Source organism: Leuresthes tenuis, unplaced genomic scaffold (genome assembly GCF_036924035.1).
Source record: "Leuresthes tenuis unplaced genomic scaffold, fLeuTen1.0.hap1 SCAF_16, whole genome shotgun sequence".
NCBI classification, from domain to species: Eukaryota; Metazoa; Chordata; class Actinopteri; order Atheriniformes; family Atherinopsidae; genus Leuresthes; species Leuresthes tenuis.
Genome location: NW_027325370.1, coordinates 13,444,065 through 13,457,381, shown reverse-complemented (window position 1 = coordinate 13,457,381; position 13,317 = coordinate 13,444,065). Strand labels below are relative to the sequence as shown.

General features: G+C 39.9%; 1 protein-coding gene across 1 annotated transcript in view; it reads right to left on the bottom strand.

The window, feature by feature from the left end:
* The window catches only part of cep104 (centrosomal protein 104), a 33,049-nt gene that overhangs the window by 2,934 nt on the left and 16,798 nt on the right, over positions 1-13,317 (bottom strand). Inside the window, exons 13-21 of the mRNA XM_072366513.1 lie at positions 10,558-10,734; positions 7,476-7,676; positions 6,577-6,669; positions 6,240-6,327; positions 4,567-4,639; positions 4,248-4,356; positions 3,989-4,127; positions 2,514-2,581; positions 45-132 (exon numbers count right to left, since the gene is read on the bottom strand). Coding sequence (XP_072222614.1) covers positions 45-132; positions 2,514-2,581; positions 3,989-4,127; positions 4,248-4,356; positions 4,567-4,639; positions 6,240-6,327; positions 6,577-6,669; positions 7,476-7,676; positions 10,558-10,734 — 1,036 coding nt within the window. The remainder of the gene's footprint in view (positions 1-44; positions 133-2,513; positions 2,582-3,988; positions 4,128-4,247; positions 4,357-4,566; positions 4,640-6,239; positions 6,328-6,576; positions 6,670-7,475; positions 7,677-10,557; positions 10,735-13,317) is intronic.

Below are 13,317 nucleotides of genomic sequence, written 5' to 3'. Positions count from 1 at the left end.
TGTTGGGGAGGTAGGTGCTGTTAGGAGGAGTATGAATGCTTTACCTTGTGCTGGCTGGGTTCTCTGCGATACCGCAGTCCTGCGTGAGTTTTGTTTACAGCCCTCCCTGCCCATGAGGTGAGCCTTCCAGGCCTGGAGCAGGGACAAAGTGGCTCAGTGAGTTCATGCCTCCACCAGGAACGTTCTCGACTGGGACAACCATGGGCCCAGTCAAAGCCCGAGTGGTTGCCCTCGCTCCCACAAACACTGCAGTCTTTCACAGGGTTTACGCTCAGAACTCGAGCAAATTGAATCTCTGAATTTTTTCACCCCTCTTTTTCAATGTGTGTGAGGTGAGAAACTGCTGGATGTGAGTCAGAAGGCTGAATATGTGTGCTTCATACAACCCCAAGATCACAAAAAGTTGACACGGTAGAAAAATGCAAATGAAAAAGACTAGTCAACTTCTTTTAATTTGTTAATATGCATCAATTTTGGCATTTCAGGCCTGCAGCATCTCCCAAAGTAAGTTGGGACGTTAAAAATCCTTCTCACAACACGTTCTGGCATGAAAGATACCAAACAATGAAGAATTGAATGTGTTATTTTGTCCCGTTCTCCCTGCAAACACATCTCAATCTCCAAGACATCATCTACAAGACAGCATTCTGAAATTTGCTTTCATGGTACAGAATAGTTTTCAGCTTTATCTCATCTGTTGGGAAAAAACTTCTGATTCGCCAAACTAAGAGCACACCACCGACTGTGTGCTGCAGACAAGACGCTGACTAACTCATAAGTATTTCAAACAACTCCACTTTTTCAAAAAAAATAGAAGAAAATAAATCCTCGTAAGATTTGCAACGACACAGGGTTGTCGTGGCAGTTTTCATTTCAAAATTTCCCACACATTCTCCATTGGGGACAGGTGGGATGGGCTCCAGCCCCCCTGCGACCCTGAATTGGAATAAGAGGGTATAGAAGATGGATGGATGGATTCTCTATTCCTCTAAAACCTTTTTTGGGGTATGTGTTGCAGGCCTTGAATCAAATGCAATAAAATAAATGTCAAAGTAAACGTAACTACCACCTTTTTAAATCTGAATTTTCCGTAACGTCCCGGCATTTTCTGATTCGGACTTGTAGAAATAAGCATTAAAAACCGTCCCAATGTGTTTCATTTTCAAGATCAATCATGAATTATATTCCATTTCTTTTTTTCTCTCTATTTTGCTGGTCTGTGTTTTTGTTTCAATCAAACCTAAAGAGGTGACATCCATGACACATTCAAAGTTTTACCAAATGGAAACTGATCTTCCCTCCACTCGTTTCTTCATACTTACTCTAAACCCACTGCTGCTATTCTAGTACAAACATTAATGACACCAATCACAGTAAACTATTAGTCTATAATGCATTACGGGGCTAAACGACCTGTGTTTGACCTGAGCTTTGCTTGTCTTTCCTCCTGGCCAATAGAAAGCACCGAATTACTGCGTGCGATCTGCGATCATTCAGTTAAACTTTACCATCAACAATTAATGTTATCCTCCATCAGCTTCTCAAGCAAAAATCCAAGATGCTGTCATCTTAAAGTATACTCTATGGATGACCAAAATGTTACTGTAAACTGGAACTGGCAGGGCCGTGGCACATTTTGGTCGGACTGGTTCTGAGGTTCCTGACAGATGAGCTGCCAGATCCATTAGGGTCCACAAAGACAGAAACCAGAACACGAGAGAAACCAAAGCTGTTCCATCTCTTTGTGACAAACTGCATTTCCATTGTCAACTTCCCCAAAGAAAGTAGGGATTAGCACTGAAAGTGTGGCTCCAAGAGTGCTGAAATGTGAGCTCTGATTATCAAATAAAACAATCATACCCTCTTGTTTTATTACCACTATGTAAAATTCAACATTTACTTTATTCGATGCATGTTTAATGATAAATTTTTTTACTTCCTGATTCCGATATCATTCTGAAATGGGATGGCCAGTAAACCTTGAGCAGAAACTGTTTCCTGCTACACATTAAACACCGCCCACACAACACAGAGCTGAAGTAGTTTAGTTTTACAAGGGAAGAAGGAGGAATTTTTACCCAATCTGTTAGTGTCAGAAGATTATCAGCGTTATCCTAAGTGACACTAACTCCAAAAACCAAAGCAAACCTGTCAGACACTGTACACTGGCCATCAGGCATTAACAGCTCATTGGCACATTTCTTATTCATTCATCCTGGAAGTAGCAGGAATGTGAAGAATGTGATGGTTATTTCTTCACCCTGAGACAAATGACACATCCCATTAAGAACAAACGCTCTGCCTCCTTTGAAGTCTTTGAAGGACAATAGCTGTGCTTTACCTCAACACCTGCTTGCTCCTCAAGCTAAATATCAGAAGTGTTCTTGTTTTTTGTGTTAATATGAAAAAGGGAAAAAAGGTTTTGGAGAGTCGATACACGTGTTCCAGGTTTTGCTGCTCAAGCCATTGTTTTATACTCAGTTGATAGCTAACTTCCATTAAGATAATCTCACCTCCTCTCCTGGCATGAAGTTGCTGTGACACAGAGGACAGTGGTTGGAGGCTTTACCCGAGAAAGGGGCTGAAAGAGAAACATGATACCTTTAAGCCAACTGCTATACAATGACAGAAAACCTCCCGAAAATCCGGAGAGAATTCTAAAATTACACCACAGGAGGAGAACATGATTTAAATTAACAAACCTGTGAGCTTTGGGAATACAGCTAATCCTAACCCCTAATGTAAACTTCAGTTCACTCTTTTTAATAAAGGTACAACAAACTTCAGGTTTATGGAAGTACAAAAGAGTCCCTCATGTCAATTATTTATGGAACATATGGCTGCTGACAAGACACAGTGTAGGCCTTTCATTATCTAGCTTTTTTAGTCAGAAAAATGAAGCTCAAAACATCAATTAAACTGATAAAAATAATGGTAAAAGGAATCTACTTCACACAATAATTATTGAAATAATTACTATGGAAAAACATAGAAATGAAGAACATGTTAAGACATAACTCTTCCGTAAGGTGAGCCGAATATTTCAAAAGAGAAGGAGCGATCAGCTGCATGGGGTGCTGCTTAATCAAAGTCATCTTAAGAAATTCAGGGGGAAAAAAACTGTTTATCCACTTGAAGTTGGCAAAACATCAGTGGAGTGGAAACAAATGTAAAGGTTAATCTAAATGTGGAAGGGAGAGCTGTGAGGATTGTGAAACTTCATCTCTAGAACCTAATTAATATGATTATTTACTATTTAGAAGTTGTTGGGCTGGTGCTGACAAGAGCTAGAGAGTTTAGATCTGGAAGTTTCAAATCAAATCAAATCACATTTTATTTCTATGGCACCTTTCATACTTAAAAAGCAACACAAAGTGCCTCACAAAAAAAGGCTAAAAACAACAATGACAAAACAAATAAACCCACTCACCCTCATAAATACCCAGAGAGACAGAGACGTACACACACACACACGTGCACACACAAACACACAAGCTCAGAGCCACTGCACCTCTTCGACAGACATTTTGAAGAAAGTCACACCAAGCCCTAAGGCAAGGAAAAAAGCCACTATCGTTTATCGTGCTGTTATCTTCCACTGCTGCATGTTCAAGCTCTTTGAAGTTTGGAGGAACCCTTTTTTCAAAGGCAGATTTCAGCTGCAATCATAGGTTTTCAATACAATTTAGATCAGGACTGGGTTACTTGCTGGTCGATACATCTTCTCCTTTTCGATCATTGAGTTGTGCTTTTAGACAACAAACCGATGCACTGACTAAGAGCTCTTCTTTGGGTTTGGCATTTAGAAAGAAAGGATCTGTCTGAAAGGGAACTTTGTCTTCATTGGTTTTAAACTGATCACCTCTGCTTTAAAAAAAAAAGTCAATGCAGTAAACAGTAACATTTCACTTTGAGCATCCACAAAAGACGGCATAAGAGAAGATCAAGTAACACAACAGAAATAAACTTCAGTGTTTCCAGAACTCACGGTTACAGGTTGGACCTTGAACATGGCAAGTCAGATCCTCAGGGGCCACAGCCTCTGAGCAGCGCTGGCATTGGCTGAACTTGGAGCTTTTTTCACATTCGCCCAGTAGGTGCTCTGTGAGACTGGCTATCTCAACTACCTGTGAACACAATGCAGAGCCGTTTCTCTTTGTCGGGGATGATTAAAGAGCTTGATAGATCAATTGATTGTAAGTTGATTTTTAAAAAAAACAACAACAACAACACAAACACCAGTCTACCTGTCTACATTCATCGCAGCGCCGCAGCATCGGACACTGTTTCCAGTAGTGAAGGTCCAATCCATCTTCTGTGAATGACTCATCCTTTTTACCGCAGAATATACACAGACTGGAAAAAGTTGCAAAGATCTTATCAGATCACACTCAGGAGGATTTTTACGAAACAAAACAAGACGAGTCCTGAGAAGATGAGAATACACTGACAGATAAAAAAAAAAAAAGGCTATTACGCATAGAGACTCTCTTTTTTCTTTCTTTGGAAAGTTCACACTCGTTACAGTTTTTTATAAAGGTCTGCATATGCTATTGCTTTACTTACTTGTCCAGACACTTGATAGATTGTTGTACATTTACACTCTCTGTTGTCTTACGCTTGGGACCATTTGGGACACCTGAAAATGAATATGAAAGCATCTGTTACTTAACAAAACTGCAATTATTCATGAGTCTCCCTTGCAAGTATCAAGCGAATGATGTTCAAAGTTCTTATGTAGGCCTGAAAGTGGTAGGGTAACAAAACAGCAACAAAATTAAACTAGAAACACATTAAATATCCTAATTTAGATGAAATAAAACTACAGTTAAAAGCTGGGGTCACCAGTATGGTGTGACAAATGATTCATGGCATCAGTGTGATGTCTTGGACATTTCCTTCAAATGAAACTTTGTTTGCTGCGGATGACTCGTTCAAAGGAAGTCCGACTAAAAGATAAAAAATATGTGGTCCTCAATGCCGATCCATTTTAATATTTTTGACAGTAAAGTGAACACGTGGTGCTTATTGTGAAAGGCGCCTATAACCACTTTATTTTTATTCAGTGAGCTCTATTTTCACATGAGCTGAACACAAACGGCAGCTTTCAACAATGTAATGTAGTCAGTTTTCCATGTCTGCAATGCCTTGTGTTGTGCAGTAAACACAGAAGGAGCTCTTGGAATGTTTTGGCTTATGTTAGCCGCACCGCTTTGTAGACAAACCTCAGTCAAGGCTGCCAACTGTTTGCCAGATTCAACATTTAATCTCCAATAAACCCAGAACAATGGAAGATCAAACACAACCAATGAAGTAGAATTGCATCACAACTGTTGAAGTTGGCCTTGGATTTAACATGAGCCTTTGCACTAACCAGAGTGAACTGCACCACCTCAGCTTGTTACAGTATGTTTACCTTCAACGCCTGATGACAGAAGGCTGAGCTTCCTCGTCAGCATTGAAAGGCAGCTGTTGGATAGACACCACAGACTTTGTTCCACTCTCGTCTTCCCATCTTTCTGTTATTCTTCATCTTGGTTTACGTTTCAAGTAATGTCTTTGATCTTTTCATCACCCCCTCCACTCTGGTTTAAACTGAGGCTGAATGAAAGTCACATTTATCGCACCATAGGGTCAAGAGACTGGAGCAGTTTCAGCTTCCAGATATTTTATGTCGCCACTACCCATAATGCATTGCAACGTAGACAACAACGGCAGACGAGGAGAGAAAAGATTTTCTCTAATACTGTAAAAGCTTATACATATCACTGCATTACAGCTAATGCCAATGTTAATCTAATCAGGTCATAAAAGTCTTATTAGTTCGGGTTCCAATTCAGGCAAAAAGACTGCGCTTGGCACCGTTGCTAAGGAACAAGCAACGCTTGTGTGCAGGTCCTTTTCCTTGTAAAATGAGCGATTTTGTTTACTTTTTTAAAGGTTTCAATGCCATGTAAAAAAAAAAAAAACAGAAATAGCAAAGGGGGCAAAATGCCATGGGCTCCTCTATTTCTGTGACCTCACTGGCTCTTTAAAATGTTCCACTTGCACACGGACATGTCATGTGCCACATGCTCGCACTTACTGCACCTCAACAATTCACAAGCATTGCTGATTTGACTTTACTTTACAGAAGTAAAGTAATCTCTCTTTGTGTTCATAGCATTCAGACCTGGTGATGTACAGTATAAAATGATGTGAGCAAAAACAATTTTTCCAATATGAGCATATGTTCATACCTGCTTTAGCAGCTTTTTGGAACTCTTTATCAACTTTGTGATTTTCTTTTTTGGGCATTTGTCCCTTGTTGCTTTCGTTACCTCTCTCCTACACAAGCAAAACAGAAAAACAGGAAAAGACGTCAGAGAGCGCAAGTTCAAAATAAGATTCAAACACAACACTTTAACAGAGACAGATAGCTTTGGATAAATGCTGGAATTCGGACGGATACATTGTGTAAATGTGCGTCTGACCACCTGAGTGCAAACTTTTCCAAGTCTGTGTGAAGTCATAAACACGAATTAGTAATGGCAAAGAAAAGCGATGCAATCGCAGAATGATGACAACTCCACCTACTGTGATCTCTTTCAAGACAGCCAGCTGCTCCTGAAGGGAATGGATCTCCTTCTCCTTTTGTCCGTCCTGCTGACTACCGCCCTTCCTTACAGTCTGAGTGAAAACATGGTATGCCATTAGCCTGTTTGTCACAGCGATTTAAGCCCTATTATGCCCTGTGTCTCCTTTTCTTTTTCAATCGAATAAAATTATATCTATCATTAACATTCTCCTGCCACAAAATCTTTTGTTTTTGTTTTTTAACTTAAAAGACCAGAAAGCTCCTCCGGCTCTTTTCTGCTACATTTAATGTGATTTGATTGTGAAGAGCAAAGCCTTGCCAGTACATAATTAGGAAGAGAAAAGTCAGGGTAAACAAGGGTAAACTTCCCTACATTTGTGTTGATAATGTGGAAAGGTCAGTGACCGTGTAACTCCATAAACATCACCATGGGTGATGAAACGACAGCATACCTTGAAAACTCTACATTAGATAAAATTCAACCATGAACAAACACATTTGGGTTTGAAGGTAATTTCTTTAAAACGTATTATCGAAAGAAAACGAAAAGGAAAAGCTTGTTGCTTTCTGTGAAGAAAGTTAGCTTTGACAAATAAAAGGACAGTCTTTTCTAAAAACCTATACAATGTGTTTCAGCGTGAGAAAGTGACGCCGTTTAGCCTGTGCAGCAGTTTCACTGTCCATCGACCAGCTGCTCCTCCCTGAGTACAACCTGTTCCAATTGCAAAAAAACTTCCGTGAACTGGCAGCTTCATGTGAATAATTTGACCACAGCAGAGATTTTAGGATTAGAAATGTATAGAAAATGGAGAATCCAGGTGTTACTGGTATTCTTTCTATGTGAGGAAGACATCGAGGTGAAATGAAACTGAAGTGAAGAGAGAAAAAAAACACTTGCTTGAGTTTCCACCAGTTTTCCATCAATCTTGGCAAAGCCATCAAAGAGGGTTTTGTAGAGGAAGTTCTTCCGTGCCACGGCGTCGTTGGCTGGTAGGTAGCTGAGAACGACACTTCTGTGCTGCTGGTACATGGATAAGATGATGCGCACAGCCAGCTCACGAACCGCTTTTGCACTGTGCTCCAATGCAGCTGTACAGAACTGACAGAGGACAACAAGTTTTCCATGAACATGAATGACTAGCTATTGCAATTCCGACTTACTTTTACGATCTTAGTGTGAGAATGTGTGTAAAGACATGTTTAGGTTTATTGAAACAATATTCTCCATAGTTGCAGTCTTCTTTAATATGTAACACAGCAACACTGTTGATTAAGTTGTATGCATTTCGTGTCATAAGTAGAGGCCATTATCAGGCGTAACGTCTGTGAGGAGAGTCGCATCACAAACTGCCAGTGGGGAGCATTAACATGCAGAGGTAAACAGTGTACAAAGGCCGTCCATCCCTCGCTCAACCGGCTCAGGGACAGCCAGCCATTATTCCGTTGTCTCTGCTGCCCACTTCTCATTTTAATCACAGGAAATTCAATCACCCCCTTTTTTCACTCTGGCCCCAGCCTCGGAGCAGGTCACCCAGGTAACTGTGCAGAAAAAAGGAAAAATGTTTGAACTACAGCTGAGCTAGCACTGTAAAGCTGTAAAGAGGGCTTGTCACATGGGCTGATTGAGCCGTGGCAAAAAGAATAAACAACATATACATAAACATATTCCTTGTGAAGAATTTAGTGATAACTTTAGGGATCCATATTTCAAACTGCTGCCTCTTTTTTTTTTTTTTTTAAGAATTTCTTTTTACTTAATCGTTATTTATTTTTCAACATAAATTATGTGTTTTTTGCAACTTTTTTGGTGGCTACTGCCAGACAAAATGAGCAGTGGTAGTTTATACTGTTGTGGCACTAACTGATGGGGTTGATGAGGTACAGTAGCTGAGGTATATACATCCAGTGTATACACATGCACCTCAGTTAGCAGGGCTGATAGGATGGAGTCGTTTTGGTTCATTTGTAGTTTATGAGGCCTGAGGAAGAGGACCCCTATCTTTAATATGCTTGTACTGTATGACTGAATCAGACATGGTCTAATAATTCCTACTCATGTGGTTTTGGAAATCCATAGGACAAACAAAGCAAAATAAATACATGAAATCAAATAAATACAGTTAAAAAATGAAGAATCTGATACATCTTAGAAGCCTTGAGGACATTTTTCCACCGTCCAAGTCGGCCAAGTTGAGGCTGATAAAGGGCTTGTGACATACAGAGGTCGTGAAGCACAGACCCTTTAGCATAGTTTCTCGCCTGGTATCTCAAAGGAATATGGAAGACAAGCCAATTCATCGATAATACATGAGTTTCAGTGCTGGTATGGTGTCACTGAACGTTTCCGCTCCATCTTCTTTATGTGAGAGGGGGAGAAAAGACAAGCAGAGGACAAAAAAGCACAACTCTGCCGTCATATCTCAATCCAGACCGAAAATGTTTCAGAAGCAAACACAAGCACTACAAAAGGATCCGGCCAAGAGCATGTCAAAACATGTTCAACAAGCCGCGCACTTGGTGTGTTTCACTTCAGGAGGTGGAGAAACCTAACAATTTGATCTCGCTGATAAAAGTCAAGCAGAGTCAAGAGGAGGTCTAAATTGGGGGAAGGAAGGAAACCGGCTTTAAACTAGAGAGGAGACGGGACAGCTTGCCTGCCTGTCAGGTCGACAGCTGGATGGTTTGCATGAAAGACATTAGGTCACTACTGGGAACCAAAAAAGCAAAGGGGGTGTAAGTGCCAGCGGTGACAGCATAGACTCAGCTGACTGGAGCTTACTGACAGCCTATTTAGGAAAACTAAATGGCCACAGAAGGCCAGTAAGGGACTGGCTTTCAGTAAGTCACAGTAATTATGAAACCAAATGTAACAGAAAATCAGCTTGATGGATGTCTACTTTCTAAGTGGAGTAATACAGGCATCATTTTGAATGTATCTTATAAAGAACAAGCCATAAAATGCAATCCAGCCCATGCTGTAGCTAAGATTTCCTGACTAGAAAGAGTATGACTGGAACAACCAAAAAACACACCAACACACTGTCTTGTACAGAAAGCTGTGAAACCTGTGCGGGGATGCTGTTAATGTGTGGTGAATTTAGATTTTTTTTTTCTTTTATCTGTTGTAGATTTTACAATCAGTCTTACAAAATAATGAGCGTGTCCTAAGGAATATTTATCACATGGCAGAAAATCATTTTAGACAGTGTGACCCCGAAATCTTAAGAATATAGAAATCAAGATTGAAGAGATTATTCATATTATCTTGTCGTTTTAGAAGTTGGTCTCAAGTGGTGTGTTCTGAATTGGATGGGATAGAGGGACGTGCTGTTGTGATAAAGATGAAACCTCCAGCGCAGAAGTACTGAAATTGCAGTTCCTCAGATGGCCACTTGGGGCCGACCGCAAAAGCAAGTCAATCTTTATAGGCCCATAAGAAGTCTCCTGACTCTGTTCAAGTTTAAAGTAAACACGTTTACAGCTTGGTAGTACAAAAACACGAAACGATAGCGAAGTGGGTGGATTTTTATTCGATTTGTGCTTTTAAAAAATAGGGCTTAAAGTAATGCATAATTGAAGGTGTGACCATTCTTGATGACAGATGAGCGCCGTGGTCATTACTCAGTTGACGGGCATTCTCTGGTGTTCTCTGGTTTACTCCCTAACTACAATTCCCAAACCAAACACAACCTTGGCTGCATCTGTCTTTTGAAATTCTGTCTTCCGTCCTTATTGTAACTGGTGATTACTGTTTGGGAAGTGTAATCTAAAACTTACCCTTTTAAATCTCATAGTGTTACCGTGAGGAGTCTTGATTTCTGATGCAAGCGTTTGATTTGTGAAGAAAACTAAATTAACTCGTGAGTTTTTTCTAAAAAGCTCACCGCAGCCGCTGTCACTCTCAGCTTCACTGGAGTATCACAATAATTCAGATCAACTGAAGATGTAAACATGACACTGACATGCTTGATGCCATTTACCGTGATGACCTTTTCCAAGGTTAGGCCAGAGTTCTCTGTTCCCAGTTCCATCAGTAGCTTCTCGAGCAGCTCAGCCCGACTCTGAGCCAGACGAGCGGGGAAGTTGGATTTGAAGGGCTTCACCAGCTCACCAGGGATTGTTTGAAGGGCCCGTACATCCTTCAAAACAGCAATTTCCTAAACAGGAGGCATAAGGAAGGAACAATGACTGTGACATTTTTAGTGTTGAAATCCCGTGATGTGTTCATAGACTTTACACCTTTAAATTAAGTAAAAATGTAGGCTGTAAGGCCCTGACAAATATTTGTGAGTTGCCACACAGTTATTTTTCATTCAACACAAGCTTCTGCAACGACGCAAGTCAGGACAGAGAGAGAATTCAAACAAACTTGGTAATTATGTCTATGAACTACAAGCAACAGAACATACTCCCCTTCTTATTCAAAACACACACCCATGCATGAGTTCACTGCGACAGATTCCAGAAAGCAAAATGTTCGTCATCTCACCACGCAACAGCCCAGTAAGACTCTCTGGTCTCACCCAGTACTCCATGTCAAAGCACCAGTACAGAGCACAGACACCACAACCTCATCTCTAATAAACCCGCACTCTTGGCTCAGCTCCAGTTACACTTAACGGTCTGGGAAGTCAGGGTGAGAACAACACGAGGCTTGTTCAGAGGCTGTTGCAGAGCATGACAACTCCTCACGACACCTCCTTATTCACACTGTATCCAGAGCCTGTATCCGGAGCCAGAAGGACATTAATCTCGCGTTAAGGATGAATTTATGACACCTCAAGTTATATTTTTAATCAACCAAAATTTTTACTGAGCACATATTCTACTGACGTACAAAATATGGATTTATTTATAACCCTGTCTCTCAAAAAGTGGGACTCTGTAAAAGGTAAATATAATGAACAAATAATTTCAACCCTACATTTGATTGGCTGTAGTCCAAAGATGACAACAGAGACGGACGTTTTCACGACGCACGCTCAACATTACGGCACCAAACATGAGCTCAGCCTGGAATGTTATTTAGATTAGGATTTTTCTCTCAGCAGAGTTAACCACAGACAGAGTTGCAATGGACCTGTAATAAAATGATTTTGCAGTTGGGAGTGGTCTCTGTGGTCAACTCTATGGGATGAGTAAAATAATTGAAATGTAACTAATCAGTTCAAGCTCTCAGTCGAGTATTGTATATAATATAGGATTTGCACTCCGGTCCTGTGCTGAAACGCATTTTTGTATCTCTACTTTGACATGAGCAACATGAAGGAATCTCATTCCATTCTGCCAAACTTAACTTAATTAATTAGAGATGTACAACCTTTTTTCAAACAAACATTTGTACGACATACCAGCAGCTGAAACTGAGAAAAGTTCCAGTTTTTTGACAGTTTTTATGAGAATGGCAGCAGCATCTTTAAGTTGTGCAGTTACAACCATCTTTTTTTTTTAAATTGAAGAACCACCCGGCTTCATACACAGAAAAGGAAAAGATAAAACACACGTGGAAACAAAGTTGCAAATACCAAGCAAACACGTGTAACCTTTTCGTAGGACGAAAAGCTGAATTAAGTTTTGTACACGTTGTATCAGTCCACTGCAACCGCTAATCATTAGAGTTAGATAGAACAGGAAGAATTCACGATATAAACTTCAAGGGTGGTGCAAATGAATGGTTTTAGAAGAAAAACAAGGATGCATATAAAGCACAAGAATTATTTTAGTAGTAGTTTGTTTAATGCTTGCTTTTAAAAGAAAATAAATTAACAGCCAGCTAATCTGAGAAGCAAACATTTAAACTTCCATCAATAAATGGGATATACTCTAATAACAGCACAAGGATTTTAAAAAATCCTTTACTGAACAAAAAATTTCATTAAGCTCGCTATTCTTCGCTGGAAAAGCAATTTTACTCTTGGCCTTCGTGGCCACGGCTCTTTTCAGGACTGTGAAATAACTTCCTGTGGGCGTTCTGGATGAATGTCCTCTGCCATCGGCCTGTTGGACGATGACCTTACACGTGACCTTACGTTTTCTGTATAACTGCTCCGTCCTTTTGTAAGCTCAACTGTGAAAATGAAAATTCAAATTTCCTGTCTTTTGTTTAGAGTGCGTCACCTTTATCTGCTTATTCACACATGTTGATGATAGTGATTCATTTCCATCTCTGGCAAGTATTTGTCACGTTCCACAGGTATAAACAAATTACTTTAACGACACATAGACTGCATGTAAATGAGTTTTATATACAGTTTTAGTCCTTCTCATCACACTCACTTTATGTCATGTAAATGCTTTCTAAAGGTAGCTTTGACTTTTTGAATTATGACTTTTCAGTGATACGTAATTCAAGGACTAACATACCACATGTACTTACTTATCAATGTTGCTGGGGCAATAATCCGAACGCATTGAAACTGAATATTCCTGAGACCTTTATTCTGTTGTAAATACCTCCTGCTGCAACCCAACTTGTTTTTTTTTTTTTTTTTTTTTTTTTTTTTTTTTTTTTTTTTTTTCCCCCTTGTCCTGTTCAGCATTATGGCAGCAGAAATGTAGTCTGAATACCTTTGATGCCAAACAGATTTGCTTTGCCAAGGGAAGTTTTATAAATGTAAAGCTCCCCTTGATGCCCATTTATTTATTTTTGTTTACAATATATAACATGTAATAGAACTGAACCGGACCGGGGGACAAGGAAAGAAGAAGAGGAAAGAAGAGGAAACAGAACAAAAATAGAA